This window comes from Emydura macquarii, unplaced genomic scaffold (assembly GCF_026122565.2).
Source record: "Emydura macquarii macquarii isolate MOO-44397 ecotype Brisbane River unplaced genomic scaffold, CSIRO-AGI_Emac_v2 contig_312, whole genome shotgun sequence".
In the NCBI taxonomy this organism is placed as follows: Eukaryota; Metazoa; Chordata; order Testudines; family Chelidae; genus Emydura; species Emydura macquarii.
The window spans coordinates 10,284,221-10,311,425 of record NW_027130449.1 but is presented as its reverse complement, the minus strand read 5'-3'; the positions used below and the strand labels follow the sequence as shown (position 1 = coordinate 10,311,425).

Genomic DNA, 27,205 nt, shown 5'->3' with positions numbered 1-27,205 from the left:
AACCAGTGGGAGGAGAGAGACAGACAGACAGACAGAGAACCACAGACCCAGGCACAGACATGACACGAAAACCCCCCTTTACTTAACACAGGAGACGTGTCGAGAGAGAGAGAGAGGCAAGGAAAGGAAAAGACCAGGCGAGAGGGGAATGGCAGGGCTCGGACGTGCAGGAAGGGGCGGGTGAAGGAGGGGGGCTCGCATCATCTAGATCAAACAAGTAGCCATGATTAGTTCAGCTCCCCCCGTTCTGGAAGCAAAGGCCGTCTTTGTACCGTCGGCCCTGCCAGACAGGCTGGTTCATTTTTGTGGTTATTTCTCCGGATGGAGCAGAGCCCGCTGAGGGGTGGGAAGGAGGGGGAAGAGGGGACAGGCAGGAAAGCGGCCCCTTCGAGGGGAACGCGGGGGCGCCTGGGCCACGGGGGTGTTTTGAGGAATGTCTCGGAGGAGGAGAGGCTGAGGGTGTGGCGGGAGGGAACAGCGATACGCAGCTGGGGCAGAGCAAAGGGCGTGAGCGTGCTCACACTTCGGTCAGGTTTAGTGGCCTGGCCAAAGCGTAATGAGACCCAAACCAAACCACAAGCTCACTGACAACACACATGCCAGGTGCTGATTGTTCCCAAGCCCGTCTCGACGCGCTAGCAGCAAACCCACAGGGCGTGCACACACACTGCCCACAGACACACCTCTAAAACCACTGGCCACATGCACACACCCATGAACATTGGGCGTGCGCCATGCACCCATGGGCACGACACACACAACCTCTCCTCCACCTCCTCACGGGCACAACACACACACACTCTCCCCTACCACCACGAAACCCTGGCCTGTTCCTCCAGAGCCTGCCGGAGACCTTCGACTTGGTCTGGACTCACATTTTTCTCCTTCTGCTCCCCAGGTCACTGCCGGTTTCTCCTTGGACAGCGGATGAGAGGGACTGACGGCAGCAACTCGGAGAGCCCAGCAAGCTCCCTGATCGCTTTCGCAGGCTGAAGCTTTCTGCCTGGAGGCTGGCTGTAAAGCCCCCATGCTCCGCCCTGATCCATGGCCTGGGGCTCCCCAGCTCCAGGACCTGCTGATCTCTGGGAGCTGGGGCTGATCCGTCAGTGCCCGCAACCCCACGGTCAGCCGTGCAGAGGGATATGTGTCAAGAAGACGCAGTGCTGCTGCCAGTCGGCCAAGAACACAGAGGACACCACCGGGGCGTGCCTGGAGTTCTCTTCCCCCGTCGCTGGAGAAGAGGATGCGGTGCCTGAGGTGGGCCTTTGAAACTCTCTCAAACTCATTTCAGCTCCGAGGGGCTCTGGCCCCAGCTCTGCCTGGCATGGGGATGCGGTGAGGGGGAGGGTTTCTCCTGCCAAGGAGCAGCCCAGCAGAGGCCTGTGTGCCCAATGAGTTTGTGGCTCTTCAAGGGGTTCCCTGGGGCAGAGGTGTGCCCATCACTGAACAGCCCCGCTCACCACGGGCAGAAATGAACAGCAGCGATAGGCTGTCCTGGTCTAGTGCTTTCAGCCACGTTGATCCTGCCAACCCTCCTGGGAGGCAGCCTGTTCAGCCTCTGCGCCCTCGTTTTACAGATGGGGACACTGAGGCAGGGGACGGTCACGTGACTTGTCCCGCGAGTCTGCAGCAGAGCTGGGAATAAACCCCTGAAGTCCCCGAGTCCCGCTCTCACTGCTCGGTCACGCTGCCTCCTTTGGGCAACGGGTGGTGCCAGAGGCTAAGAACTGAATGGGCCCCGTAGCGTGCGCTATTCTCAGAGCTCGAAGCAGCCCCTCTAGGTAGAGGGGGCACAGCGGGGACGGGGCTGGCAGTGCCTGGGACAGTCCATCTGCCCGATTTCACCGGCACTGACATCAGTAACAACGTCCCCACGCCCCATCCTCTCCCAGAAGTAAGGACAGTGAAGAATTGGCTCTCCTGCTCCATGTGCATCAGTGCCCGGGGTTCCCGGATGCCGTGCTCTAGATGGGGGGACGCAGTCATGTCTCGGTGCCAGGGGTTCCCGGCTGCTGTGTTATATCACGGGGGACACACTCACATTTTTGTGCTGGGGTTTCCAGGTGCCGTGTTATACTGGGGGGAGGTGGGGTGGGACGCAGTCACATCTTGGTGCCAGCGGTTCCCGGCTGTCATGCTATGATAGGGGGATGCAGTCACGTCTCGGTGCCAGGGGTTCCCGGGTGCTGTGTTATAGCGAGGGGGAGCCCTGCTCAGCCTATGCTGAGATAGTCCCTCTGTTCCTTTCCCAGGAGAGATGGCAGGCCAGGTTAGCGGCGGTGGCAGCGTTCTGGATTGCAGGGGTGGAATCCAGCAGCCCGCGCTCGCCTGCCAATCCTCCCGGTGCTTCCTGCCCCGAGGGGAAAACGGGATGTTGTTTCTGGCCAGGGGAGGCTTGTTTGTGGCTTGGAGGCACCAGCCTTAGTGGCCAGTGGTCAGGAGAGGTCAAATGATTACGGGCCTGGTTGTAGTCGCAAAATGCCGCAGCTGTTTATTAAAGACACAGAGCCCCACGGAGCCCGCCCTGCCGTCTCCAGGCCCTGCCAGCCCAGTGGAGCACAGTGCGCCGGGCCGTGTCTGCGTGCTGAGATAATTAACTCTTTACCTGCCAGGATGACGGCACCCTGTGCGCAAGCGGCATTTGGGTGAGGTGGGAAGGCAGCCGTCCAGCACCAGAAACGGGCCGAGGAACCGACGCGTTCAATGGGAGCTATGCCTTCAACTGCTGTGGGATTGGGGAAGGAGCCCCTCCGCTGCCCAGGTCAAGTGAGAGGTGCGGGCGAAGGTGGCTAGAGCGGAGCGTGATGCTGGGGTAGGTGCCATTTCTTAAGATGCTTTTTGTCCTTCATCTACCCTGGTACCTTCATGGCCCCCCATCACCACAGGGCCTGACAGCCCTCCCCCAATATAACTATGGTTTTATCCCCCTAGGGGGCAGGGAAGTAGCATTGTCTCCGTTTTACAGTTGGAGAAACTGAGTCACAGAAGAATTTGTTTTTTTTCTTTTCCCCCTGGGGTCATGCAGGGAGTCCGGCAGAGCTGGGAACTCAACCCAGCTCTCTTGAGTCTCAGGCCTGGTCCACAAAAGCAGCCTCCCGTCCTTCGACAGCCTGTTTATTCACAACGCGGAGGCTCTCCGTCGCACCGTGCCCGCCGTGTGCCGAGCAGAAGGCGGGCGACGGGCAATGGCTGCTCAGACAGGCCCCGCTGTGTGCTCTGCTGGGCCTGGGGGCGTTAGGACATAGAGGCTCGCTCCCTGGGGTCCTTATATTGGAGGTAGCTGGGTACCATTCCTGGCTCAGCTGTGGGGGGGACCAGCTCTGAGCTGTCACCTTGCTGCAGGGAATAAGACTGGGGCAGGGGGAGCGGAGAGTCGCTTTCCCCTCTGCTAGGACAGGGTGTATGGGAGGACGTGGGGGGTGAGGAGCAGGCAAGAGTTGGCTGCCCCTTTGGCCCCACTGCAGGACTGGGGGAGACGGGGCCCAGCCTTGCAGAAGGGCTGCGGCTGTGCAGTGCGAGGATCCCAGCAGGCAGCCACTCACTGGCATTTCTGACGCTTAGGGCCAGCCCCGGCGGCTCCTTTAGGGGATTGTTATGGGGAGTTATGGGGCAGCAGGCCCCCAGCCTCCGGGTGGGCGGTTTCCTCTCCAGCACCTTTATTTGGGGCTCCTAGGCCCCACAGGCTCTCCTCAGGTGCCTGGGGGCAGGGGGGGGAGGAGGGGAATGTGTAGGGAGGGGACAGGACAGCTCCGAGCACGGTTTGAATCCCCACCACCCCAAAGTCGTGCAGGTGGCATCTCTTGGGGTGGTGGGGGGGGGGAGTCAGGCCCGCCCCGCCGCTTGCCGGGCCCCGCTTCCCGCTCACGGCTCGAAGCACTCCACGGGGTCTTTGGAGTCGGGCAGGACGTTGCAGTTGACGGGCCAGAGGAGGCTGAGGAGGCTGAGGGCCTGGTGACAGCGCTGCTCCGCCGTCCGGCACACCGAGCGGCAGGGCTGCAGCACGCCCCCGTCCGGCGTGCACTTGGGCACGAAGAGGCTGCAGATCAGCAGGCGCAGGTGCTGGTAACAGGAGAGCCCCATCAGGGTCTGTGGGGAGAGAGGGAGGCAGGGAGCACCCCAAGGTCTGGCACTGGGGCACCAAAGCTCGGGGGCGGGCATTAACCCCTGGGTGCCCTACACCGCCGGCGCCCTGTGCCCCCTCCTTCCACCCAAGCGAATTCTCCACCCAGCCTGCTCACGTCCCACTGGGCTTCCCTTCCTGCCCGGCTGACCGACACGCCCCTGACAGAGCAGCACAGTCGGCCCCGCCGCCCCCTGTGCTGGGCTCACCTTGTAGTCCTGAAGCACGGCCGCCGCCCCTTGCTGGTCTGGGATGGTCAGCCAGATGTTGGGGAAGGAGGTGGTGTTGTAGCTGAGGCCCAGGCACATCTCCACTTGGATCTGCTCGCAGGAGGACTCTGCCGGGGGGAGAGCAGGAGGAGGGCAGGTGGCACAGGTGGCAACGCTGATGCACTCTCTAGGACTTGCAGAGAACGCTGCTGGAGTTGGGTGTCCAGACAGAGATGCTGTTTGCAGGGCCCCTGGGCTCCAAAATCTGGACCCCGGCCCAGCAAGTGCTTCAGACGTGGCGGTCATGTCAGCGTGTATGGACAGATGTTCCCTGGGCACAGGGCGGAGACCTACCAAACTCATTCCACTTGTGAGCCGAACCAGATTAGAACGCTGGCTGGGGGAACTGGTGGATGAAGCCCCCTCCCTCCCAGGAGCCAAGCACTGGTTGCTGCAGGAGACTGGTCGAGCTAGGGATTGTCACTCACCAAAGGACAGGGACGAGACACTCGTGCAGTTGAATTCGTCGCTGCCATCTGGGCAGTCGTGCCAGCCGTCACACACCGACTCCAAGGCCTGACACTCCCCGTTTCTGCAGGAGAACTCCAAGGGGCTGCACGTTTCTGGGCGGAGGGGCGAGAAAGGAGGACTGCAGTCACCACAGCATAGCGAGTCTGCACTTGCAGAGCCAACGGGACGAACCTGAGCCGTCAGTGCCCGTAATTACAGTGGGAAGTTGTCCCCAGCGGCAGTGTGACTCCAATGTAACTACAGTTACTGGAGCACAGACTCAACCGGACAAGCGTTATCATGCGGTGACTATCGCTAGTGCTTCTAAGAAGTAATTGCCCCTCGGCCACATGATTTGAAGGGTTGGGGCCTGTCTGAATCACTTATTACTGTTGTGAGCAGGGCACAGTCTTGTCCTGGGTCGAGTTAAAACCCCACTGAGATGGGTAGGTGTGAAACCACCCTTCAGTTAAGCGTAAGATCCACCTAGGGCAGAAAGGGACATGTGAACTCACCCAGGCGCTTTGGGCTGAGTATCGTTTTGTGGAGGTGGGAACCGGAGAGCTCACAGAAAACTGAGGTCAGACAAGACCCGATGGAGTGAGAGAGAGCGAGCCCGAAGGGGCAGCGAAAAGAATGTGGCTGACCCTGGAAAAACCTGGGGAGCGGTTTGTAGATTCGGGTGCAGGTTGAAAAGAGTTCCTCTTGGGGCAGAGCGAAAGAAGCTGTTTCCTGCTCTCTGATTCCTTCTGTGTTCAGAGACACAGGCCTTTGTACAGTCTTCAAAAAACCTGACTACCACTGATTTCTACTCCTCGCTGGAACACCCGCACCGCACCCCAAACGTTGACTAGCTACTCAGCTTGGAGAGGGACAACGTTATCATCCCTTTGGGCTGGGATTTACCAAGGTGCCTAAGGGGTTTAGGTGCTTTTCGCACATCCTAGCTGTGGTGCGCATCTTAATATCCATGCGATGAGACTCCAGGGCCGTTAACGTTGTGGCGGGGACATGGCAATTGTTCTCTGTCGTGGAGGGGACTGTGGACTCCCTAGTAGACATTGCAGTGATCCAAGACAAAGCCTGACCACAGTGCAATTATGAAGTAAGTGCAGCACGTTTCCAGTCACTGTGTTCTAATGTGAGAGCCACGCCGGGATTCCCGCTCGGCTCGAGGGCCACCGATATTTTTACAACCCTGAAGGGCTCTGCTAGCAGCCCCCCGCCCTACTGCAGCCAGACGGAAGGAGTTCCTCGCTGACCTGCAGTCCCCCTGCTGCAGCAGGGAAACTGCAGGCGTCCTGCAGCCCCGTGCGCTCCACCTGGGTCCCTAGGCAGTGGCTCCCTTCTGCAGCCAGTCTGATGGGAGATCAGTGCTCCCCTTCCCTCTGCCTCCAGCAGTGATCCCAGCGCCTAGGGACCCAGGCAGAGTGCTTCACTCGGGGGTCTTGCTGGGCCTCAGTTCCCATCTGTGCATCAGAATTGCCCTGCCTCACAGGGTATGTTACGGCTGGAGACATGCACTGACGGGCGGGAGGAGCAAAGACCCTACAGTAAATACCTTAGAAAGAGGAAGGGGGGAGGCAGACTGGGGGGGCAGGGGAGCAGACCCTGTGACTGTCACTGCTAAGATGCTGCTTTCACCACAGATGATGTCCCGCTCAGTGCCAGCGATGGACCTGCTGCTGGCAGCATCCTGGCAGAGAGAGAGCAGATGAGTCAGCTCGCCACCAGGACATGGTGCTCAGAGACGGGCGACCCTGCTGGTCAGCTGGAGGAAGAGCCAGGCGGCAGGGAGGGTGCATTGCAGAGGTAGGTACCTACTTTCCGTGGCATTCCGGGCACGGTAGGTGGCAAGGAACCCATCATCCGCCACGCCCTCGTCTGCCATGAAGAGGACGGTCATGACGTGTTGTGAGGAAGTCAGGATGGGCGGCAGCTGGGAGCCGCAGAACCTACCGGGAGATGAAACAAGATGGGAGCAAGGGGGCTGAGGAGTGGGAGTGGGGAGGGATGCGGAGGAAAGAAGAGAGAAGCAGAGGTGGAGACGGGCATGGCTGGGGTGCGGGAAGCTGTGACAAATGCCTACAGACGCTTTTGCCCCCTCCCTGTGCAGCCCGTCTTCTTGCTGTGTGCAGAACGTTCCCGAACGCCTCGGGGAGGGCATTGCTGCCTAGTGACTAGAGCGCTGGACTGGCATTTGGGGAGCCTGGGGTGCCCTTCTCCAGCTGGGCCGCCAACCTGCCACGGGCAAGCCACTTCCCCTCCTTGAGAAATGCTTCCTAGGGCGCCTGGAGAGCTACAGCTGACGAGAGGCAGATATTACTGGGCCCGGGAGGGGCAGGATCTGGGTCTCTCTAGTGCAGGGGTGGGGGGCAATGCAGTCGGGTCAGAAAGAGGAGCCCTTTTCCCCCCCCAGAAAGTGGCTTTGCAAGGCTGCCCTGCTCAGGGAGTTCAGTCTCCTGTGCCCAGCTGTGGAGGACGGAGCTGCGGGCGGCTGTACCTGCCCAGGAGGCTGGGGGCACCCGTGCCTGCGCTGTCATGCACCTCCACGAAGTCAAAGCTGCAGTCCTCCTGCGACTCCAGGCTGAAGTTGCGGAACTGCAGCTCGATCACGTGGCCCGCGGGCACGGAGATCTGCCAGACACACAGCTGGAAGAGAACGAGGACCCTGTGAGCCTGCGCCACACACACCTGCCTGCGTCTGGATGGGGGACGGCCAACCCGGCATGGACCGGATGTGATGGAGTGGGAATTTTTTTCTGTAATATTTTGAGTGAATCGTGTGTGTGCCTCAGTTTCCCCGTTGTGGTGTCTGGTTAAGTAGGGGGTGGGGAAAGGTGGTTTCCTCTTTGCAGAGTCCCAGATATCCGGGTGCGTCTGACACGGACCTGCCTGGGGCCCAGTGCCCAGGGAGTCCCAGAAGACAACGGCCACTCCAGTTGCACAGACATTTGGCAACTCGCAGCTAAGGACCATGGATAGCCCACCCCCTACAGGAAGCCAGCGGGGTGTGACCAGCTGGGGAACAAGGACAGAGGACCGCGGAGGGGCTAGATGGGGTTGTTTGTGGGTTGCCGGGAGGGGTAAGAGGGCTCTGGACGGACCCAGATGCATTATGCTGTCACTTTCTGTTCTCTGTGTTAACTAAGGACCTTCTATCTATGCTGTGTACCAGACATCTAATAAACCCTCCTGCTTTTACACCACTGGCTGAGTCACTCCAGATTAAGGGAGTTGGGGGTTCCTGTGGGCGTCCAAGTCTCCCGTGGGTGTCCAACTCAGGTGGACCCGCTGAAGGGCGTTCACGGCGTGGGGCAGAGGAGCTGACGGCTCTGAGGTTCAGGCCCAGGAGGCAAAGCCACGTAGCTTGTCCTAGAGCGTGTGTGTGACCCTAAGAGGGCGGGAGCGCCGCCGGGGCCCTCCCAGGGACTGTGCCGGAGAGCGTGGGACCTGTGAATCCGTGACCCTGCCCACATCTGGATGGGGGAACCACCCGTGGGGCACAGACTGGGGCATTTCTGGATCTCCCTGGTGTTCCAGGCACGGTCGGGGCCCCATCCCTCTGTGGCTTGGACAGTGCAGGGCCAATCTGCCCCCTCCACCTGTCCCTCTCCAGAGCCCTGGGTCTCCTTTCTGGTGCCAACAGCCGCATGGCTGAGGTCGTCCCTTCTCCGCTGTGCCAGCAGTTCCCCATGATGCACCTCTCCGCAGCCGAGCACCCTCGCTGAGCACCCTCGCTGCCCCCAGCCCCAGCTCCTCCTCACCTGCTGGTGCGGATACCGCTGGGGGTGGTTTGGGGTGGAGAACTGCCCCTCCAAGCTGGTCAGTGACCCACCGCATTCTGGAACGAGAGAGACGCCGTGGGGCGGGAGGGGCGCGTGGGGGGAGGAGCGCTGCTTTTACCCAGCCGTGACTGGGGCACACTGCTTGTTCTGCCTCTAGCCCCGCGACCCATGGGCTCCCCCCACCGCCCTGGCCTGGCCCCCCTGGTGCTGGCTTCCCGGGGCTCCCCACACCCTGCGGCCCCAGGGCAAGAGCATTTTAGCCTGTCCCTGCTGAGGGATTTGCTCTGGTCCCACTAAGTCTGTTGGAGATCTGCCCCCATCCCCACTCAGCTCCCAACGCATTGGCTTTTCCTCCCCCAGCTCTGCCCATGCCCCTCGGTCCTGACCCACAACACCCCATTGCGACTCCAGTCCAGGGCCCCACCCAGCCCGGCCCATGTCCCTCACCCTGACCTGCTGTCCCAGGCCTGTCCCCCTTCCCCCCCCACGGCCCTGCCCCCACGTCTCCGAGCTGTGCTAGAAGTCGCCCGGTTGCCCAGACCTTTGTGTTTCAAGCTGCAGTTGGCTTCGTCGCTCATGTCGGCGCAGTCGTGGAAGCCGTCGCAGACGACGCCCGGGTGGAGGCAGAGCCCCTGGTCACAGAAGAACTCGTCCCAGGCACAGCTCTCTAGGGCAGACAGACAGAGGGACCAGGAAGACACGTGGCTCTGGAAAGCAGGGTGTCTTCCTGGCCCCCGAGGCGAGGGCCTGTGAACCCGGCAGTGCCCAGGACCGGTGCCCCATCTCCCAGGGGTTCCCAGATCTTAAGGCCAGAGGGGACCACACCGATCGGCTGTATGAGAGGTCCCCGCCTTCCCGCCGATGCCCATCCAAAGTGGGACCCCTCCCCTCCAGGGCAAGTGTGCCAGACCCTGTGCCTGTCTGCACCCCAGGCTCAGTGGGTGGGTCACTGAGCAGCTCAGGGCCTTGGACGCTGCCCCACAGGCGTCCAGGGCTTGGGGTGGCTCTGCAGCAGAAGGCCTGTGCCCCCCTCGGAGGGGGAAGCCTGGGGTGGGTCTGGCAGGCAGCACTCACTGTCGCTGGGCGCGATGGCGCGGTAGCGGGCGGTGAAGCCGGGGGCGCCCACGCTGTTGTCCGAGACGAAGGTGACGCGCAGCCGGTTGGCGTTGGTGTTGACTGTCGGGGGCGCCACGTTGCCACAAAACCTGCAGCGAGTGGCAAGTGCGTGCCATGGGCAAGTGGGGAAGGGAGCAGAGGCTGGCACCCTGCCCATGAACCCCTTGGGCCCTCGGGGCACGTGGCTGGGATGGCCTGGATCCCATGGGTGCGGGGGGGGGGGGGGGGGGGGGGGGCTGAATCTGCCAGGGTATCCGCCGCCCCATTCCCACTGTGCCGCTCTGGAGCGGCGAGACCGTCAGGCCCAGGACAGGGGTCATGCGAAGGGATGTCAGTGCCGGCGGGAGGCAGGCCAGGGCAGACGAGCTTCTCGCTCGCAGGTGTGCTGATGCCCCTCAATTCTGACCGACTTCCCTCCTACATACTAGCCCTGGGTCACCCTGTCCCCCCTGCACAGCTCTGCCAGTGCCCCACGGTCCTGCCCCACAGCCCCCTGCCAGACCTGGATCACCCTGTTATCCCTCCACAGCTCTGCCAGTGTCCCTTGGTCCTGCCCCACAGCCCCCTGTGCTGGGCTCCTGCGATGGCATGTACAAACCCATAAGAACGGCCAGACTGGGTCAGACCAATGGTCCATCTAGCCCTACAGTGCCGGTGACAGATGCTTCAGCGGGAATGAACAGAGCAGGCCATCATCAAGTGAGCCATCCTGTCAGCCATTCTCAGAGCATGGGTTAGTGTCCCTGCCAATCCTGGCTAATCGCCATTGAGGAGCTATCCTCCATGAACTTATCTAGTCCTTTTTTGAGCCCCGTTGTAGTCTTGGCCTTCACAACATCCACTGGCAAGGCGTTCCACAGGTTGATTGTGCATTGTGTGAAGAAACACTTCATTTTGTTCATTTTAAACCTGCTGCCTATTCATTTCATTTCATTTGATGACTTCTGGTTCTTGTGTTATGAGGGGGAGTAAATAACACTTCTTTACTTTCTCCACACCAGTTGTGATTTTATAGACCTCGGTCATATCCCCCCTTAGTCGTCTCTTTTCCAAGCTGAAAAGTCCTGGTCTTATTAATCTCTCCTCATATGGAAACACTTCCATATACCCAGTCATTTCTGGTACCCTTTTCTGTATGTTTTCCAGTTCCAATATATCTTTTTGAGATGGGGCGACCAGCTCTGCACGCACCATTCAAGATGTGAGGGCACCATGGATTTATAAAGAGGCAATATGATATTGTCTGTCTTATTGTCTCTCTCTTTCCTAATGTTTCCCAGCATTGTTAGCTTTTTTGACTGCTGCTGCACATTGAGTGGATGTTTTCAGAGAACCATCCACAATGACACCAAGATCTTTCTTGTGTGGTAACAGCCAAATCAGACCCCATCATTTTATATGTATCGTTGGGATTCTGTTTTCCAATGTGCATGACTTTGCATTTATCAACATTGAATGTTATCTGCCGTTCTGTTGTCCAGTCACCCAGTTCTGTGAGATCCCTTTGTGAGTCTCGGCAGTCTGCTTTGGACTGAACTATCTTGCGCAGTTTTGTATCATCTGCAAATTTTGCCACCTCACTGTTTACCCCTTTTCCAGATCATGTATGAATATGCTGAACAGCACTGGTCCCAGGCCAGACCCCTGAGGACACCACTATTTACCCCACACTGGAGAGGAAGGGGTTAAACTCTGGGCCCAGGTGGAGGCACCTGCAAAGCCTGCCCAGGTGGAGGCAGGGTTTAAAAGGGAGGCAGAGGGGGTGGGTGGTTCCCTGGGTGGGGGAAATGCTGCCAGCAGAGCCCTGACCAAGATTGCAGAGCAGAGACTAGGGCTCCATGGGGTAGGTCAGAACATTTGTGACTCTAACTTACCTTGGGGAAAGGGCCTGTGGGTAGGATGTGGGGTGGGGGTGGCTGCTTTGTACCCCAAGGTGCAGTGCTTGGCTGCCCACCATGGGGCCCTGCAAGGGAGCTGGGGGGAGAGGGCAGCCCTGGGCTCCCCTACCTGTTCCCCAAGCTGGGCCCACAGCAGGAGCCTTCCCCTTGGTGGAGAGTCCTGTAGTGGGACCTTGACTGGCCAAGTCCCCAAGCGAAGGGGAAAACCCTGATGCCCACGGGGGTGTGGGAAGATGTCTCTGTAACTGGTGTCTCTTTGGGGAGCCCCAGGAAGGAGTGGCCTGGAATGTGTGACCCAGTGGGGGGACTGAGGCACAAAAGAGGGGCTGGATCCCCCTTCCCCCCTGTAACTGTCAGGGAGGGAGACAATCTCTTGCACCTGCCTGAGTGCTGGGCCGGTGTGGGGGTGTCCCCCTCTGTAGCTCCCCTCCCACAGGCAGCTCTACCCACACATGTCCCCTACCCCCCGCAAGCTGCCCCCTGCGTCCCGGGCAGAGGGGAATCCAGGCCTCCCTCCAGAACACAGCCCCTGTGCAATTAACAAACCCAAGGCTGAGGGGCTGGTGGGTGATCCAAGCCTGGCTGTGGGTGGGGGGAGTGTGATGCCCCCCATGCCTGGCAGTGGGGTCCCTACCTAGCTGTCCCACCCCACGGGGAGCCGCCGGCCACCCCTGGCTCCTCATACAGCTCCACCCGGTCGAAGAGGCAGGAGGTGGAGCCCTCCACGCTGAGCGACTCGATCTTCAGCTGGATGGCCAGCCCGTCCTCCACCTGGATGCGCCAGATGCAGAGGGTGTTGGGGGGGTAGGAGGTTGGGTACCTGGGGGAGCTGAAGGAGCCCTCGGGGCCCCCCAGGGTCCCCCCGCAGGCTGCACAGGGAGACAAGACACAGCAGAGAGGGTGGGTTATGGTGGGTTGAGCCAAGAGGGGGGTTCTTGCCCCATAGCAGCCCAGCCGGGGGGGAGGGGGGGAAGGGAGCTGTGGGGTCCTCTGTGTTCCCCCCTGGGGGTCAAGGCTTACCCTAGTCAGGGCCAGGAGTGGGGGGGATCCCCTCTGCTCCCACTTAGTGGGATTAATATGGGGCCAGTCAGGGAGGTCAGGCTGGGGGGGTGGTTTGTGACTGTGGCTTCCTCTGCCCTCCCCATACAACGGGGTCCTTGTTGAGGATCTGACTCTCGGGGGGTAGATCTCGGGGTACCCAGGCTGGAGGAGAGGCTCTGTGCTAGGCCCCAGGTACTCACAGGGCTCTGGCGTGGTGGCTGGCGCTCCCTGCGGCTCGGTGGCTGTGGGCTCGGCCGTGCCAGCCGGTGCTGGGGCATCGTTGTCAGCGCGGGTGAATGCTGTCGCTGAAGGAGGTCGGGCCGAACGCGAGGGCTGCAGCTCTGCTTCCACAGGGAGAGCGAGGGTAGGGACAGGCACGGGAAAGGGGGTGTTTGCGCAGGGCACCTGGGTCTCTCCGATGGGGATCAGATCCTGGGGGGGGGGGCCTAAGCTGCTGCTGTCCCCTGGGCTTGGCCCCCCAGATCTCTCCAACCCATCCATCCCTGTGTGAGGGGCCTGGGGAGTCTCCCCCCCTCGCACCCCACCCCAGTGGATTCCAGCGGGTCAGGGATGGCAGCCAGGGGGCTGGTGGTGTGGGGCCGGGGTCTTGATGGGGTAGGTGCAGCTAACCTGCAGTGTGTGAACCCAGCCCCACTTGCTGCCCTGACCCCGGGGCCATGGCAGAGTTGGGCAGTGCCCCTCTATCCCATCCCGGGGGGGTCATTCCCTCGGCCCCCCTAGTCCCGGAAAGGCTGGAGGGGCTGGGCTCGGCTCTCCCCGCCCTGGTACTCACTGGAGACGATGATTCCCAGCAGCACGGCGAGGAGCAGCAAGAGCAAGGCGCTCATCAGCGCCACGCACAGCCAGGAGAACTTGCAGTCGGGCCGGTGCTTCCTGCCCGCCCTGCTCCACAGCGGCCGGCCTGCCGGGGGAGCTGTGCACACACAGGGGGTCACGGGGGCGCAATGCTGGGGGACCCATCTTCCCAGAGCCCTGCGGGAGAGGCACCCAGCCCTGCTGGGGCTAAGGGCAGGGGGGCAGGGCCCCTGAGGCTGGAGGAACTGTGGGGGGGGGACCCTGGGGGTACATGGGGCTCTGTGGGGGGGGGACCCTGGGGGTACATGGGGCTGCCCTCCCTCCGGTGCCTTGACAGCCCAGCCCCTGCAGCCAGCAGGCGCTGTGTGGGGTGGGACCCATGGGCGGCTGTTGTGGCTACACAGAGTGCAGCCGAGCGGCTGTGGGGCACAGGGCCTGCTCCTTGGGGTACACAGTGCAGGACACCCCAACATGAGAGCCATGGCAGCCCCCTGCCATCCATACTGTGCCACTAGCTCTGAAGCATGACCGCCTTGGCGAGGACCCCCCCGTTCAACCAGCGCCAGGGTCTGCTGGGGCCCATCTCCTCCCAGGCAGAGGGGCTCCCCTGCTCCCTCGGGGGCTGCCCACTCAGCAGGGCGAACTGGCGTGACGGCCCGTGGGGTGGGGTGGGGCGGAGCTGGTACCGAGGCCATCCCCGGGGGATCCAGCGCTGCTTCCGCTCTCTCCCGCCGTGGGGGGCGGGGTGGGGGGTGCGCAGCCGTCCCCCTCGCTCTCGGGCTCGAAGATGGGGTTGCAAAACTCCGTCTGCAAGACAAAGCAGGCGGCCGTGTGTGTGTGTGTGTGTGTGTGTGTGTGTTTGCATGCATGCATGCGTGTGTGCGCGTGTGTTAGGAGGAGACGGGTGCGTCAGGGTGAACACGCAGCACTGGGATGTTAGCTAATGGGGACCGGTGCCCACACAGGGTGCTGCAGTGTGCAAGCGGGTCAGCTCTGGGTGCTGGGACCAGCAGCACCCCACCCAGGGCAGGGCAGAGCAGAGCAGGTTACAGTAGCTCAGTTAACCTGACCTGCTGCAGCTGGAGGGGAGCTGGGGCACAGTAGAGCTAAATGGAAGAGGAGCTGCAGCTGGGTCTGAACAGGGAGGCAGCCCAGAGCAGGGGCAGCAGGCTGCAGTTGCTCCCTGGGAGAAGGGAGCTGTTTGGGGTCCAAGAGGGGAGTCTGCAGCCTTCCTTGGGAGCCGGGCAGTAAACCAGGGGCTGTCTGTGTAGGAAGGAGTCCAGGGAAATAGAGACAGGACCTGGGAGCAAGCGGACAATGGCCCCTGGGCTGGAACCTGGCGTAGCGGGCAGGTCCGGTTCCCCTGCCTGCTGGTGGGAAAGGGGCACAGGACCTGGCTTTGGTGCAAGAGGACTGTCTGGTCAGCAGCTCCAATACCCCTCGGATACCCCTGGAGGGGAGGCCCGGACAGTGAGCTGGCCGGTGGGCCGCCCCAGAGGAAGCCTAGAGCCCTGCAGAGCGAGGGGGGCTGCCGTGTGAGCCCGTCCGATGGTGGGGAGCGTCGGGTCTGACGGGAGCGAATCCCCAGATGCGGCTCCAGTGGTGAGTGAACCCCATGATGGGCTGAGGGGTGGGTGGCTGCCTGGCCCCGGGGGTGGGGATGTGGCCCCTGCAGCGGCGTTTCCCAGCCTTGGGCCAAGCGGGTTGGTTGGCAGGCGCCATGCAGTCCCTCCCAGTGCCCGTACCTTGCTCTGCTCCAGCATGTCGGGGCACAGCGTGATTTCAGTGAAGTCCTTCATCGCTGGGGGGGGGGGGGGGGAGGGATTCCTGGCACGACCGGGTTAGAATTACTCCCCTGTTGCCCTCCCTGCTCTCTGGATCCGGTGAGCTCTGGCCCTCTCCCATGGCCCCTCTGCCATTGGCATGGCAGCTCCTGATGACTGCGGCAGCACGAAACAGCTTCCAAGGGCCACGATTGGGGGTCGATCCTTCCCCGGGGGCGTCCGCGCTGCTCTCCCGGTCTCCAACTCCTGCCTGGGGGCCACGGGCAGAGGCCCTGGGCGTCTGACGGAGGGAGCTCAGCGGTGGGTGTGCTCAATGCGCCTGCTGCGGGGAATAGAAATGGCCAGGCCCGCTGCTGTGGCTGGCACCAGACGTTGGAAGCCCAGGAAGGGCTGTACGGGGCTCCAGGGGGAGGGGACTGGGAAAGCAGCTTGGGAGTGAAAGAACTTTAAAAGCATTAAAAAAAAAAAACAACCAGCCAAAGCACCTCCTTCCCCCTTAATCCAACTCAGCTGAGGATGCTGAGGTCAGGTCCCCTGGCATGGATGGCAAATGGGTGTCTTAAAGGGACAGCATTGTTGAGCTGCTTTATTTGACGGCTGCTCCCCAGGGGCTGGGGACTCTCCTGCCGTAGGATGTGCAGAAGATCCCCCCCGTAAAGGTAGTGTGATTACTTGCCGTACTTCCCCCATGCTCTGTGGTGGTGCTGTGGGTGGCGAAGCAGCCGTGGTGCTCCACCCCAGAAGTAACTACATTTTGGAGTTGGGTGTGATGGGATGCACCCCTGTATTCATGCCCCGCATGCCACTGTAGTAATCTTTGTACAACATATGCCTTGTGAGGTATTGTGTGAAAACGAATCACTCGCTGGTCAATAACATCATGGTGAAATGTATGCAGCAACGTGTGAAGTGACGAAATCCCCCTGCATGATGGCACATGTTCAAGATGCCACAGCCCTGCCTAGGCAAAGGGTGTTAAACAGGAATGTCCTAAGGAAGGGAAGGTGGTTACTTGTGTGTAAATTGAGGTAAACGGTCCTCAAAACAGCAGGGGCAGGAGACCGCAGGAAACAGAACCATTTGCATTTTAGTAGGGGAAGGAGAGTGGAGCCTCTTTCACCACCAGACTCCATGTTGCCTTCCTCTCAGCTCGAATAAACTTTGCTTTGTGGGGTAACCTTCGGCAGAATTCACGTCGAAGGTTCACTGGACTCTAAAAGGGGCAGAGAATACAAGCCATCTCTTGTGCCGAGGGAGACCAAGGCACCTGTGCCTTTGGTAGAGATCCTGACCAAGGGAAGGATCAGTCCCCATCTTGCTGGAAGGCTGGGGGTGAGCGACCACCTTAAACCAAGCTTTGAACCAAAACTTGTTAGATTGTTAGACCTTTAGATGTGTGTTCACTCGCGTTAGAAGTTGTTACAAGCAAATTTCACCTCTTACACCTGAACTCAAAATCCTACTTTGTTTTAGATTCAAAACTAAACAAATTCAGTGTTGTGTGTAAACTGAACTGTTTGCTTTAGCTGGAATTGACAAACAACAAACTGAGCATTGACTCTTCACAGGGTCAACAAACCATAACATCTGAACGGCCCAGGTGAGGGCTGAGCCGTGCAGAACACGTGTTTTGGGGGAAATCTGGGACTAGGAGTGTGTTGGGGTCACCCTGTGAGTAGTAACCCAGGCTGGTGGGACCCAGCATTGCAGCTATACACAGACACTTGTGATGTGCCTGGGAGGCCGGTTGGGAGCTACGGCAGCGAAGCTGTGAGGCACCCAGGGTTACAAGGCAGCGGATGCACCCCAAATGTGACAGGTATGCCTAGCATGTAGCACCTTTCTAAGGAGCGCCACTGAGCGCTTGGTTTACGTTGATCTACGAAGCCTCAGCTGCCCTTGAGAAGTACAGAGGGGTGACTGGAAATTTCTGTAATTTTATTTCAGCAATGTGTGCCTCAGTTTCCCCTTATTTTGCATGATTACTGAACGGGGGAGGGAAGACTGTTGCCTCGCAGGGCAGACATAAGCATGGGTGACACCCAGCAGTCTGATCCTGATTGGTTCCTTTAAAAAGGGTGGGCTGCGGCTGACCCCATATCAAAGGGAGAATCTGAGAAGATGCTGGCAAACCCAATTACCAGGCCATGGACAATATAGCAACCAACGGGCCAGGGAGTGGATGGCTTTCCTCACCTCTCTGCAGGAAGCTGAGCAGAATCCCCCAGGACTGGGAAGGGGTGAAGTGGGAGAATAAAAACCGTCTGCTGGAAGGAGTCTGGGCTTTCACCAGGGATCTGACCAAGGTGGTGAGACAGAGCTTAGTGAACTACTCTCCACAGCTTGGCTGACCCGAAGGACTTACAGCTGTGCCTGACGCTTCCTCGCCATGTTAACCTAAGGCCGGGCTCTGCTGAGTTGCAGCTGACTAATAAACCTCCCATTCAGACACTGCTGCTTGAGTCTCTGCAAATGCTGGGTGAGGGGTGAATGGGTGAGGGAGCCAGAGGCCTCTCCCAGCCGTCACTCGCCTTTGGACTTGCTGACCAGTCCTCCTGGGGTGAAGCAGGAGCCACAGAGGTTCTGTCTGAGGAAGGGGTGATGCTGCAGGGCTATTATCCCTGCATTGCAGAGGGGAAACTGAGGCACGCATGGACAATCTAGGTTCTTGCATAGGCTAAGGTTTCCACAACTGCCTCTGGGGCCACTGGCTGCCAGGGAGATGTCAGTGCCTCAGTCACTTGCATGCTTTGGAAAATTAGACCCCTAGTGACCATGGCTGGGGCACCTGCTTTGCCCACGGTCGTGCAGCTGGTTGGGGGCCAACCCAGGCGTCCTGGATCCTAGCCCTCTGCGCAGTCGTACTGGCCTCGGTAGGTGGAAGTGCAGGTTTGCCTCTGGTGTGATGGGGGAGTGGCACAGTGGTGGGTGCTGGCAGGAGACACGCTGCAGGCTCATGGGCATCCCTGACAGACGGACCGTGCCCAAGGAGGGGGAGGGAGCAAGCCCGGGCCTTCTACCATGGTCTTGAGTCCCTCCCCCGACAAGATCCTGGCCCTTGAGCTGCTCGTCTCCCCCAGACAAGCCCCTTATAGGCTCCTGTGTCAAGCACCCAGGACATGCCCCAGCAATGGCCTCATCTCTGTCCTGGAGGCAGCGGGGCTCTCGCGGTCCCAGGGGTTGGCAGGGTCTGTGCTTGCAGTGGGCTCTGCGGGGGGGGGGAATGCAGGGCCTGGCTGGTGAGCATCCCCTTGCTCCCTGCAGGCATGAGGGGAGCTCTGCATCCAGGCCCATTCATGTCCCCGGCAAGGGTTTGCTGTGGCGACAGTTCCTGTCCAGAAAGGTGCCAGAGCCCCCCTCTGAGCAGCCAGGCCTGTGTTGCCCGGCTCCCTTATGGCCTTCCGATGGTCCCTAAGGGGCATTACTCATGCCCTCAGTGCCCTGGGGCCGGGTGTAGGGTGAGGTGTGGCGGCTGAGCTGTCTGCCCCTGGCCGTGTTTACACTGGGCTGCGCTGGCCAGAGCGTTTCCTTAGTGCCTGGGCCACGGCCCAGCCAGCCACATTCCTGCAGTCCCTGACGGCGAAGCTGTGTTTCTGCGTTACTAAGCAGCACAGAAAAGGCTCATTGTTCAAGAGCTTTGGGGGGAGCTGGGCGGGGAGGGACGGACGGTCCAGGGTCCAGCGCTTAGTCCTTCCCGGCAGAGTGGGTGTTGCAGGGTGGCGGCCCATGGGGAGGATTAGCGAGCAGGGCTTTGCTGTGAGCCGCGATCTCTGCTTCTCTAGCTGGCCCGGCCTCCTCGTTACAATGGCCAGGACTATCACAGCTCCCACTCAGCCATGCTGCCCACGCCGGTTCCAGGGGGGCTGCCAGAGACGTTTGCTGCCTGTATCAGATCCACATCACGTGGGTCCCAGCGTGGGTCAGGCCCTGCTGTCCTTTCTGCCCCCTCCTTGCAGCGTGATGGGGAAACTTAGCACCGGGCTGGGCCCACGGGGCAGCCAGCAGCTGAGTCTGGGCCCACGTGTGGGCTCTGTCCAGCCCCCTATGCAGCCCGTGCGTAGCCAGCTGCTGGAGGAACCTCAGTCTGGGTGAACCTGGCCCCGGCAGCCTGTGGCCTCCTGATCCCTGCAGTGAGAAGTCAGCTCAGGCCCGGGAGAGGGAGCATCCCGCTGGCATGAGCGAGGCTGGTTAAGGGCGGCTGCTGCATAAAGAGGCAGAGCCCCCTGGGCCTCTCTCTCTCCTGTGCAGTGAGCTGGGCCTACCACCCCCCCTTCTTCCCACTCCCCGCACCCTGCCCCCCATGCCCAGAGGAGAGGCGCATGTAGCAAAGCAAAGCCAGGCAGCTGGTGTTCAAGCTGAAGTTTATTCCTGTACAAGTCTCCCTTGTACGTTACGCTCCCCGCCGCCCCCCTCCCCAAATCTTGCTTACACAGTAAACAAGCAATAACCCCCCCCCCCCAGCACTGCTCCACTCCAGCATCCTGCCCAGCTGCCCCCCAGCCAGAGAGCCTGCCCCCTCCCCCACCACTGTCCTGCCCCCTGTGAAAGGGGCATGGGCTGAGCCATGGGAAAAGAGCCCTTTAAATCTGTCAGTCCTCTTAGCCTGGTCCTGGGGCAGCGTAAAAGGGGGGGGGGGTAGTAACAGGAGCACAGCAGCGGTGCCGAAAATGGGCTGCTGGGGCATCTCAGAGCCAGGCTGGGGGCTAGCCCATGGCAGGGGGTGATGTTCCCCCTGCAGTCAGCTGCTCTGAATGGGGGGGAGAAGCGGAGGAAGAGAATAAATTAGAGAAAAGGCTAGAAAGGCCCGTGAGTGTCCCTGGCCAGCCCTGGGCAAGGCACCTGGGCCCAGCCGCACACCTCTGCAGGAGGGAGAGGCCACAGCCTGCTAGCCACAGGGGCTCAAAGACTCCCCACCCCCAGCAGGTTCCCAGAAAGCTGCTGGCACCCATGGCATGGGCCGAGTAGAGCTGAGAGAACCCGGCATCCCCAGGGGATTCGGGGAACCTTTGTTCAGCTCACCCACCCATCCCTGCTCCCGAAAGGTTTTAAGGCATCGTTGTACAGGAAGCAGCTAGAACCCCCTCCCCCCCCCCAAAGCGACCCCCTCGGCAACTGGGGTGCACAGTCTGGACTGAGAAAAATAAATTACAAATAAACTCCAGTGTGTCCCCAAACGGCAGAGAGGCAGAGCAGTCCGGGCGGGGCCTGGGCTCTGGGGGTGCTGCGGGGAGCCATCTGTGCAAACCCGTCCTCTGGGGAGCTGCCCCAGCCGGCCCAGGAGGCTGCAGGGAAATCGTTCCCTGCCTCGACTGTTTCAGAGGCGCTGGCTGAGCTCCTGCGGGCTCCTGGCGCAGGCCTGTTCGTCTAGTGGGGAAAAGCAGCCCCCCTACTGCAGCGAGCGGGGTGGGGCCAGGCCGGCGAGAGCAGGTGGGGTGTTGGGATGGTGCCGTTCCGGGCGGGGGGTCCGAGCAGCGATGCTCAGCAGCAGAGTCCAAGTGGCGTGCTTGCACCGGAACAAGACGGCAGCTTTCCTGGGTCCCAAACCCTGCTCGCTTCCACCCCAGGGCGGCTTGCTTGGAGTTAAGGGGACAGGCAGGCTGCTGCGCCCCTCGGCATTTATTACACACCAAAGAAAAAAACCAAACAAGCCTAAAAGCCAACCCCCAGCAACGGGAGCCAGCTGAGCTGTCCAGCCCCCTCTGCGCTGGCACCCTCTCCCCGGTGTCTGTGGGCTTGGGGCTCCGCTTCTCTTCAGCCACAATGGGTCCAAGTGCAGGGAAAATCGACCGCCGGCCCCCTTGTAGAGGTGGTTTCTCTTGCGTCTTGTTTTGTTTTGTTTTTAAAACGAACCGATTAATAGAATTCCCCGACCCACAGCGCCGTCCTGGGTCTCCCCGTCTTGGTGCGGCCGTGCCAGGCTCCTGGGGGGGGGTCGAGGGGGGGGAACAGGAGCTACATGCGGGAAGACGGGCTGGCCAGCTCGTAGAAGAGCAGGTAGGCGTCACTGCTCCGCACGTGGCTGGAGGACATCGGGGTGACACTGCAGGGATAAAGTGAGGGTCACAGGAGGCGGGGCCGGGTGTGGCGGTGGGGGGGAGGCTGCCATACAACCCCCCCCAGTCACCCCACATTCAGAGCTGCCCCCCCACAACACCCACGGCCCGTGCACCCCACATCCACAGAGCTGCCCCTCACCTCGATCCACAATACCCATCCACCTCCCCGCCCGGCCGTGCAGACCCTTTGCTGCGGTGGGACGGGGATGGGGAGGTCGGGTGCCAGCCTTACCGGGCGTCGTTGAACGTGTGCCACTGGCCGGTCACCGGGCTCCTGCAGTAGGCTGTGTAGTGCCCCCCCAGGGTGGTCCCGGAGTGATTGGAGACGGCGTACAGGTTGTAAATGGCGTGATCTGCAAGGGGTGGAGCAAACCCAGCAATTGGCCAGGGCAGGGTCCAGCGCCCCCAGCTGGACCCCGCCTGCTGGAATCCCCTGCCATGCTGGTACTGTGCCCTGGGGGTCCCACAAGCGAGGCAGAAGGAGCAAGACCCCAAGGACTGAATAGGAGACTGGGGGGGGGGGGGGTCAGGACTCCTGTGTTTTAGCCTCAGCGCAGGGAGGGAGTGTGGTCTTGAGTGAGCGGGGGGCTGGGGGAGCCAGGACACCTCGGTTCCATTCTTAGCTCTGCCAGTGGCTTGGTGGGTGGCTTTGGGTGAGTCATTTCCCCTCTCTGTACCTCAGTTTCCCCACCTGAAACAGGAAGCTAATGCTCCTGCCCTGTCCGTGTAGGGCTGGGGGATTTGTTCATCGCTGTCTGCTTCCTCCCAGGGTGTGGGGTAGGGGGGTGCTGCAAGGCAAGGACCCCGCCCTGCTGGGGGGAGATGGGAGGTTTCCATGCTCTGCACTAGCGACCAAGGAAACAGAGTCCAAGGCAGCTGCTGGGGACGCACCGCTAGCGGGGATAAGCCTGCAGGGCTGGGGGCAGTTCCCATTCCCCCCTCAGGGGGCTGACCAACCAATATGAGCTCCCTGCCCGTAATGCCCCGCTGGCCGTGGTGGCTGCAGAGCGGGGAAGGCTGCAGGCTGAGCTGACGCCCGGGAGTCTCTCTCTGTTGGAGATTACTGAGGCTTGGGTGGCAATTGCTGGGCGAATGAGGCAATCGGCTGGGTGACTGGGAGGATCTAAGCGGGAGGGACGGGAAGCAGGGGAGACGCTCAGAAGGGCGGCCTGGGCTGCGGGGAGGTCTGCTAAGTTCTGTGAAGCTTTGTAAGTGAGGAATAAATGCGCACGTGGTGAACGGGTAATGACCAGGCGTGTCTGTGGCTAAGGGGCCAAGGGCGGCACACTGGTAGCACCGGGTGTGCTCCCGTGACACACCCGACGCCCAGTGGGATCAGTGTGTCACTACAGCCGCCGTGGGGGATGCTGCCCCGGCCCCGGCCCCGCCCCAGAGCACTCACTGCAGCTCTGGGCCGCGAACTCCCGCAGGTCCAGGTCCTTCAGCTGGAAGCTGACGAAGGTGGTGAGCTTGCTGGTCCGTATCCGGGCCTCGGAGAAGCGCTTCAGATCTGGGGGTGCGAGTCAAGGAAAGGGGGCCGGGCCAGGGCGGACAGAAAGGGGGGGAGGGAAGGAGAAGAGCACAGAGCTGTTTGCCCGTCTGGGGACTGGCCCAGGCTCCCTCTGGAGTGTTCCCATCAGCGGAAGCTGGATCGGCTAGTGCATGGGGGGGTGTGTGTGTGACTCCAACCCCCACCCCTTTGCCCCAAGACCCCCCCTCCCCAAGGCACGTGCTGGGATCTCTGGGGAGCCTGGCGGATACGAAGCACCAGGATCTTGGGGAACTTCTGGATGCTGAACTTCTTTGTGCACCTCGTCCTGGCTTTGCAGCGGCAGCACGTCTGGGGGAAACAAACCAGGGTGAGAGGCCGGGGGGATCCCAACGGTGTCACTGGGGGGAGGGCACCCAGGAGCCCAGGGCCCGAGGGGCCCACCAGCAGGGGAGCCACAAGAGATTGGCCCACTTCCTAGTGGAAACGGGGCCCAGTTCAGGCACGTATAAGTCCGTCCCTGAGCCAAGGGAGCCCAGAGCCAAGAGGCTGCCCACCTGAAGGGCAGGTAGCCTTGTTCCCCTGTGGCTGGGAGGTGGGAACAGCTGCCACAGCAAAACTGTGAATATGGGCAAATGGCCCAGAGCTGGGGGGTGAGGGTTTCCGTACCACGTCTGCTGGGCAATACACAGCAGTCTGCCCGTCCGTCCCTCCCTCCATCAGTCTGCCCATCTGTCCCGCCGTCCATCCCTCCCTCCCTCCCTCCGTTCGCCCACCCACCCACCCAGCCGTCCATCCTTCCCCCGCCATACCGGCTTCTCCTCTCCGTCCAGCACGTCCGCCTTGGTGAAGAGCCGCAGGCAGTCCACCAGGGTCACCTCGCTGTAGCTCTTCTGTGGGGAGCAAGGAGCAGGGCTCAGAGCAGGCCCGGGCGGGCGGGGAGGGGGGAAGCAGAGCGGCAGGTGGGGGCCTGGCTGTTACCTTGGCGATGGGCAGGGACAGGTCCCAGAAGGGGTCGAAGGCGGTGGAGCAGTAGCCGCACTCACTGCAGGTCAGGGAGCTCTTCAACTGCCCGACGAAGAGATCTGGGGCGGGGTGGGAACGAGCGCGGGTGAGAGACGCCCCAGGCTCTGCCCACCACAGCTACCGGGTCCTCCACTGATCTGTCCATCTGCGGGCTGGAGGTATGGGGTCTACGGGGCCCAGCTCTCTGAGCCCACTGCCTGCCTGCCTGTATCCCATCTGGAGCCAAGGCATTTCTACAAAGCCCCTGGCCTGTCGGTGCATCCCCCGGCACCGTGCATGCCTTCCCCACCCCAGACCCTACTACCCCATCCACCCCTCAATCCCTCCCCGCCACAGACACGGCTATTCCCCCACCCACCCTCCCCTTCACTCCCTGGGCTTCGCACCCCCTGCACCCACGTCCTCCCCTCCCTGGGCCTGCCTCCCCACCCCAGCCATGTCCTCTGTGGCACTCACCCCCGATCCGGCTGTCCTCTCTCTCCTGGTATTTCCTCCACATCTGCCTCCCTTTTTCGTCGTCGCTGCAGGGGACACAGAGGAGACACGGCGCCCGTCAGAGCCCCGCCAGGCCCCGAGCAGTTTGCAGTCTGCAGCTGGAAGCTTCCCGACTAGGAGGGAGCTGCCGGGAGCCGGCTTTTCTGCCTTTACGAACGCTGGTCCAGCACTGACGCTGGAAAAACTCCTCTGGGCCCATGCCACACGGGTAAGTCTCAAATCCTTAAACGCACGCCGTGCCCAGGGTCGTCTTTGTATTTAGCCCACGGTCATTCCAGCATGCTTGAGCACTTGCTGTCTCATAAGCTGAGAGACCAGGGCCTTACCCTCCCGCTTTGAGCTGCAGGACGCCGGGCATTCGGGATTTGTGACACGCTAGTTCCAGTGCTACCAAGGCGCTCGCTTTGCTGCTAACCCCTCTCCTCCCCCAGAAGGCGTGCAGAACGCCGTCCTGCTACAGGGCTGACTCATCGGAGCCTGGAATGGATGGGAAGAAGGGATCCCCTCACGCTAGCAGGGCTTTTCTTGTCCTTTTCTGAGGCGGTGGGGGAGGGCAGTGTTACCGCCCCCCTGCTCCCACTTTAGGACCTGCTGGTGATTTTCCTTCTCTGGGGCTTTGTTTATTGAGCCCCAACTTCCCCTCCATGCCTGCTGCCCCCGTCTCCTCCAGGCCCCATCACAGCTGGGTTCTCTTGTCCTGGGTGTTTGCTGCCACTTTGGTCCAGCCACAAATCTGAACTCGCTCAGCATCACCCCAAAGAGCATGCTGGCCCGGGGAGGCCCCATCGGGCTGGGTTTAACTGGTGAAAAACACCTGTGGGAACCCTACCAGGGTCCCAGGCTGGGCTGGAGCCAGCCAGGAGGGAGCGTCACCCCACGACACTGGCGGATGGATGGGTGGATGTCGCTCTGCAGGGACAGAGGCCGCTCCATTGGGCACGGCGCGAGAGGCATGCCAGCCTCTGCTGCTGGCGCCTCTCTCTCCTTGCAGGCACTGCCTACTTACGGGAGATGGTCCAGGTTGTCCTGGTTGGATCGGGGCCGCACTAGCACCCGGTTCACCTCGCTGTGGAGCCCATCAAGGAGGAAGCGCAGGAATTCCTGAGCGTCCTGCTGGCTGGAATGGACAAGGGAAGGGTAAGGAACCGCTCCCTGGCTTTCCCTGTCTCCCTCCTCCCCCATCTAGCCTAGGCTGCGGCAGGGCCTTACTTGTATCCGACAAAGCGGGGGGCGTATCTCTGGATCTGGGTCTTGAATTCCGAGGGGCTCACCGATTCGTTGGGGGCCGAAGTCCAGAGCAGCTGGATCAGCTTTGCAAACTCTGCCGAGAGAGCACGAATGAGGGTTACCGGGGCTTGCCGCTTGCTCCGGCCCAATCCCCGAGGCCCTTGGGGGTGTGCTCAGAACTGCAGCCCCTTCTACAGGTGGCTCTAGTCCGAGAGCGGACTGTGCAGAAACGGCTTCTTGCTTTGCCGATCTGCTCCCTGCGCATATTCGCAGCCAGAGCTGAGCGGAGGAGCAGAACGGTGCCTGTTTTGCTCTGCCTGTGAGCTGAGCTACTTGGCTGTCAGCGGCAGGGATGCTCACTGAGCTCCAGCCAGTGCAAACCCTGGAGGAGGTGTGGTCCGTCAGCCAGATTTAAAAAGGGATCTTATTAATGAGTTAGTGTTGCCTATCAGCTGGAAAAGGTTCATTGCAACCACATGTTGGACACACATCGGGTAGTCAGCACTAGGGTGTCTGCAGATGCTGGAAGTGGTGCAGTTATTATGCCTCATGTCATGTTCAAATGTTAACAGCCATTCAATCTGAAAAAGATCATAAAATCAGAGAATTTTGACCAAAATTGGCAGAGAGCTTCTAAATGCAATTGCTAACGCAACTATGCACGTGGAGAGTTTGGGACACACGTGGCCGCAGGTGATATATTTCATGCACTTTCTGTACTTGTCTGCCTTCGGTTAAAGCAAAAGTCTGTAGTCATATGTCAGCATGAGCTTGTTTGTACCATGTAATACTTCAAAATAGGCCTCATTATTTGTAGACTGGACTGATCTGAGAAAAGTTTTCCTGTTTTATATTTTATGAATATTAGCAACTGTGCAATGATGGTTGCACCAGCAATTGATGTTAATACCACATACAGCATGGTGAAATATTTTCAGGATATGTTCCACTCTGTAGGCCAAGACTGGACCTGTGCCATGTGTGATGAAGCAATCTACTGCAAAACATGGCTGATTAAATGGAAGAATCAAAACAAATTTGTCAATGACCACCTTGAGTTGGGAGCCATGCATCGTGCAGTGAATTTCATGGGTGATACAGGCAGTGCGATGCAGGAAAGTGGGTTTGAAGACGTCCTTGTGGAGGCCAAAATCAATGGTGCTTTGGTCGTCAGCCCTGCTCTAAGAGTGAAGGTATAGCACCAGGGCATTAGAATCCAGAAAGCTCTGAATGAAGCAATGAATCATTTGAAGTGGGCGGCACTTGGTGACTGCGTGAAGCATGATGTTCTCCCAGAAGATGAGAAGAGACGCATCTTGGAGGAAGGTCGAGCTGAAGCTTTTGAAGAGGTGGCGAAGGCACACAGAGAAAGCAGAGTTGAAGCACAGAAGGCTCTGGCAGACTTCAGGAGCAGAACCCAGTCGCTCCATCAGCTCATGGACACTTATGGGAAAAACCGTTCAGGTAGTTGTCAGAGAGCAGAAATGCACGTCACAGATTTCTCCCAACTACTGATGGATTGCACAGAGGCAAAGAGAGATGATAACAAGTCCTTGTAACTTGAGACTTTGGCAGAGATGATCCCGTTTGACTTCCAGTGTGCTCAGATGAACTAGGCTTGATGAGGTTG

General features: G+C 60.5%; 2 protein-coding genes across 4 annotated transcripts in view; both read right to left on the bottom strand.

The window, feature by feature from the left end:
- Positions 1-3,861: 3,861 nt before the first annotated feature.
- MFRP (membrane frizzled-related protein) lies at positions 3,862-15,297 on the bottom strand. The gene is made up of 13 exons (XM_067562740.1): positions 15,244-15,297; positions 14,185-14,305; positions 13,476-13,616; positions 12,883-13,023; positions 12,276-12,510; positions 9,702-9,832; positions 9,169-9,294; positions 8,607-8,683; positions 7,343-7,491; positions 6,664-6,794; positions 4,818-4,952; positions 4,330-4,457; positions 3,862-4,086 (listed from the first exon to the last, which is right to left on the bottom strand). Exons 1-13 carry the CDS (start codon positions 15,295-15,297, stop codon positions 3,862-3,864), a joined length of 1,794 nt encoding a protein of 597 aa, XP_067418841.1.
- Positions 15,298-20,878: 5,581 nt separating this feature from the next.
- USP2 (ubiquitin specific peptidase 2) overlaps positions 20,879-27,205 on the bottom strand; it is a 47,736-nt gene continuing 41,409 nt past the window's right edge. For all 3 annotated transcript variants that reach the window (XM_067565036.1, XM_067565046.1, XM_067565054.1), the window contains 9 exons: positions 25,558-25,669; positions 25,355-25,465; positions 24,310-24,374; positions 23,809-23,912; positions 23,640-23,720; positions 23,100-23,178; positions 22,741-22,848; positions 21,571-21,691; positions 20,879-21,322 (listed from right to left, as the gene is read on the bottom strand). In XM_067565036.1, coding sequence (XP_067421137.1) covers positions 21,235-21,322; positions 21,571-21,691; positions 22,741-22,848; positions 23,100-23,178; positions 23,640-23,720; positions 23,809-23,912; positions 24,310-24,374; positions 25,355-25,465; positions 25,558-25,669 — 869 coding nt within the window. In that variant the 3' untranslated portion in view covers positions 20,879-21,234. The remainder of the gene's footprint in view (positions 21,323-21,570; positions 21,692-22,740; positions 22,849-23,099; positions 23,179-23,639; positions 23,721-23,808; positions 23,913-24,309; positions 24,375-25,354; positions 25,466-25,557; positions 25,670-27,205) is intronic.

What these genes read in the sequence shown, in the direction of transcription:
- MFRP (XM_067562740.1), bottom strand. Translation starts at nt 15,297, where the DNA reads ATGAAGGACTTCACTGAAATCACGCTGTGCCCCGACATGCTGGAGCAG. An exon ending in GCTGGGAATCATCGTCTCCA is followed by an intron (nt 13,024 to 13,475) that starts GTGAGTACCAGG and finishes CTGTGGAAGCAG; the next exon opens with AGCTGCAGCCCTCGCGTTCG. An exon ending in CCGTGCTTCAGGACTACAAG is followed by an intron (nt 4,087 to 4,329) that starts GTGAGCCCAGCA and finishes CTCTCCCCACAG; the next exon opens with ACCCTGATGGGGCTCTCCTG.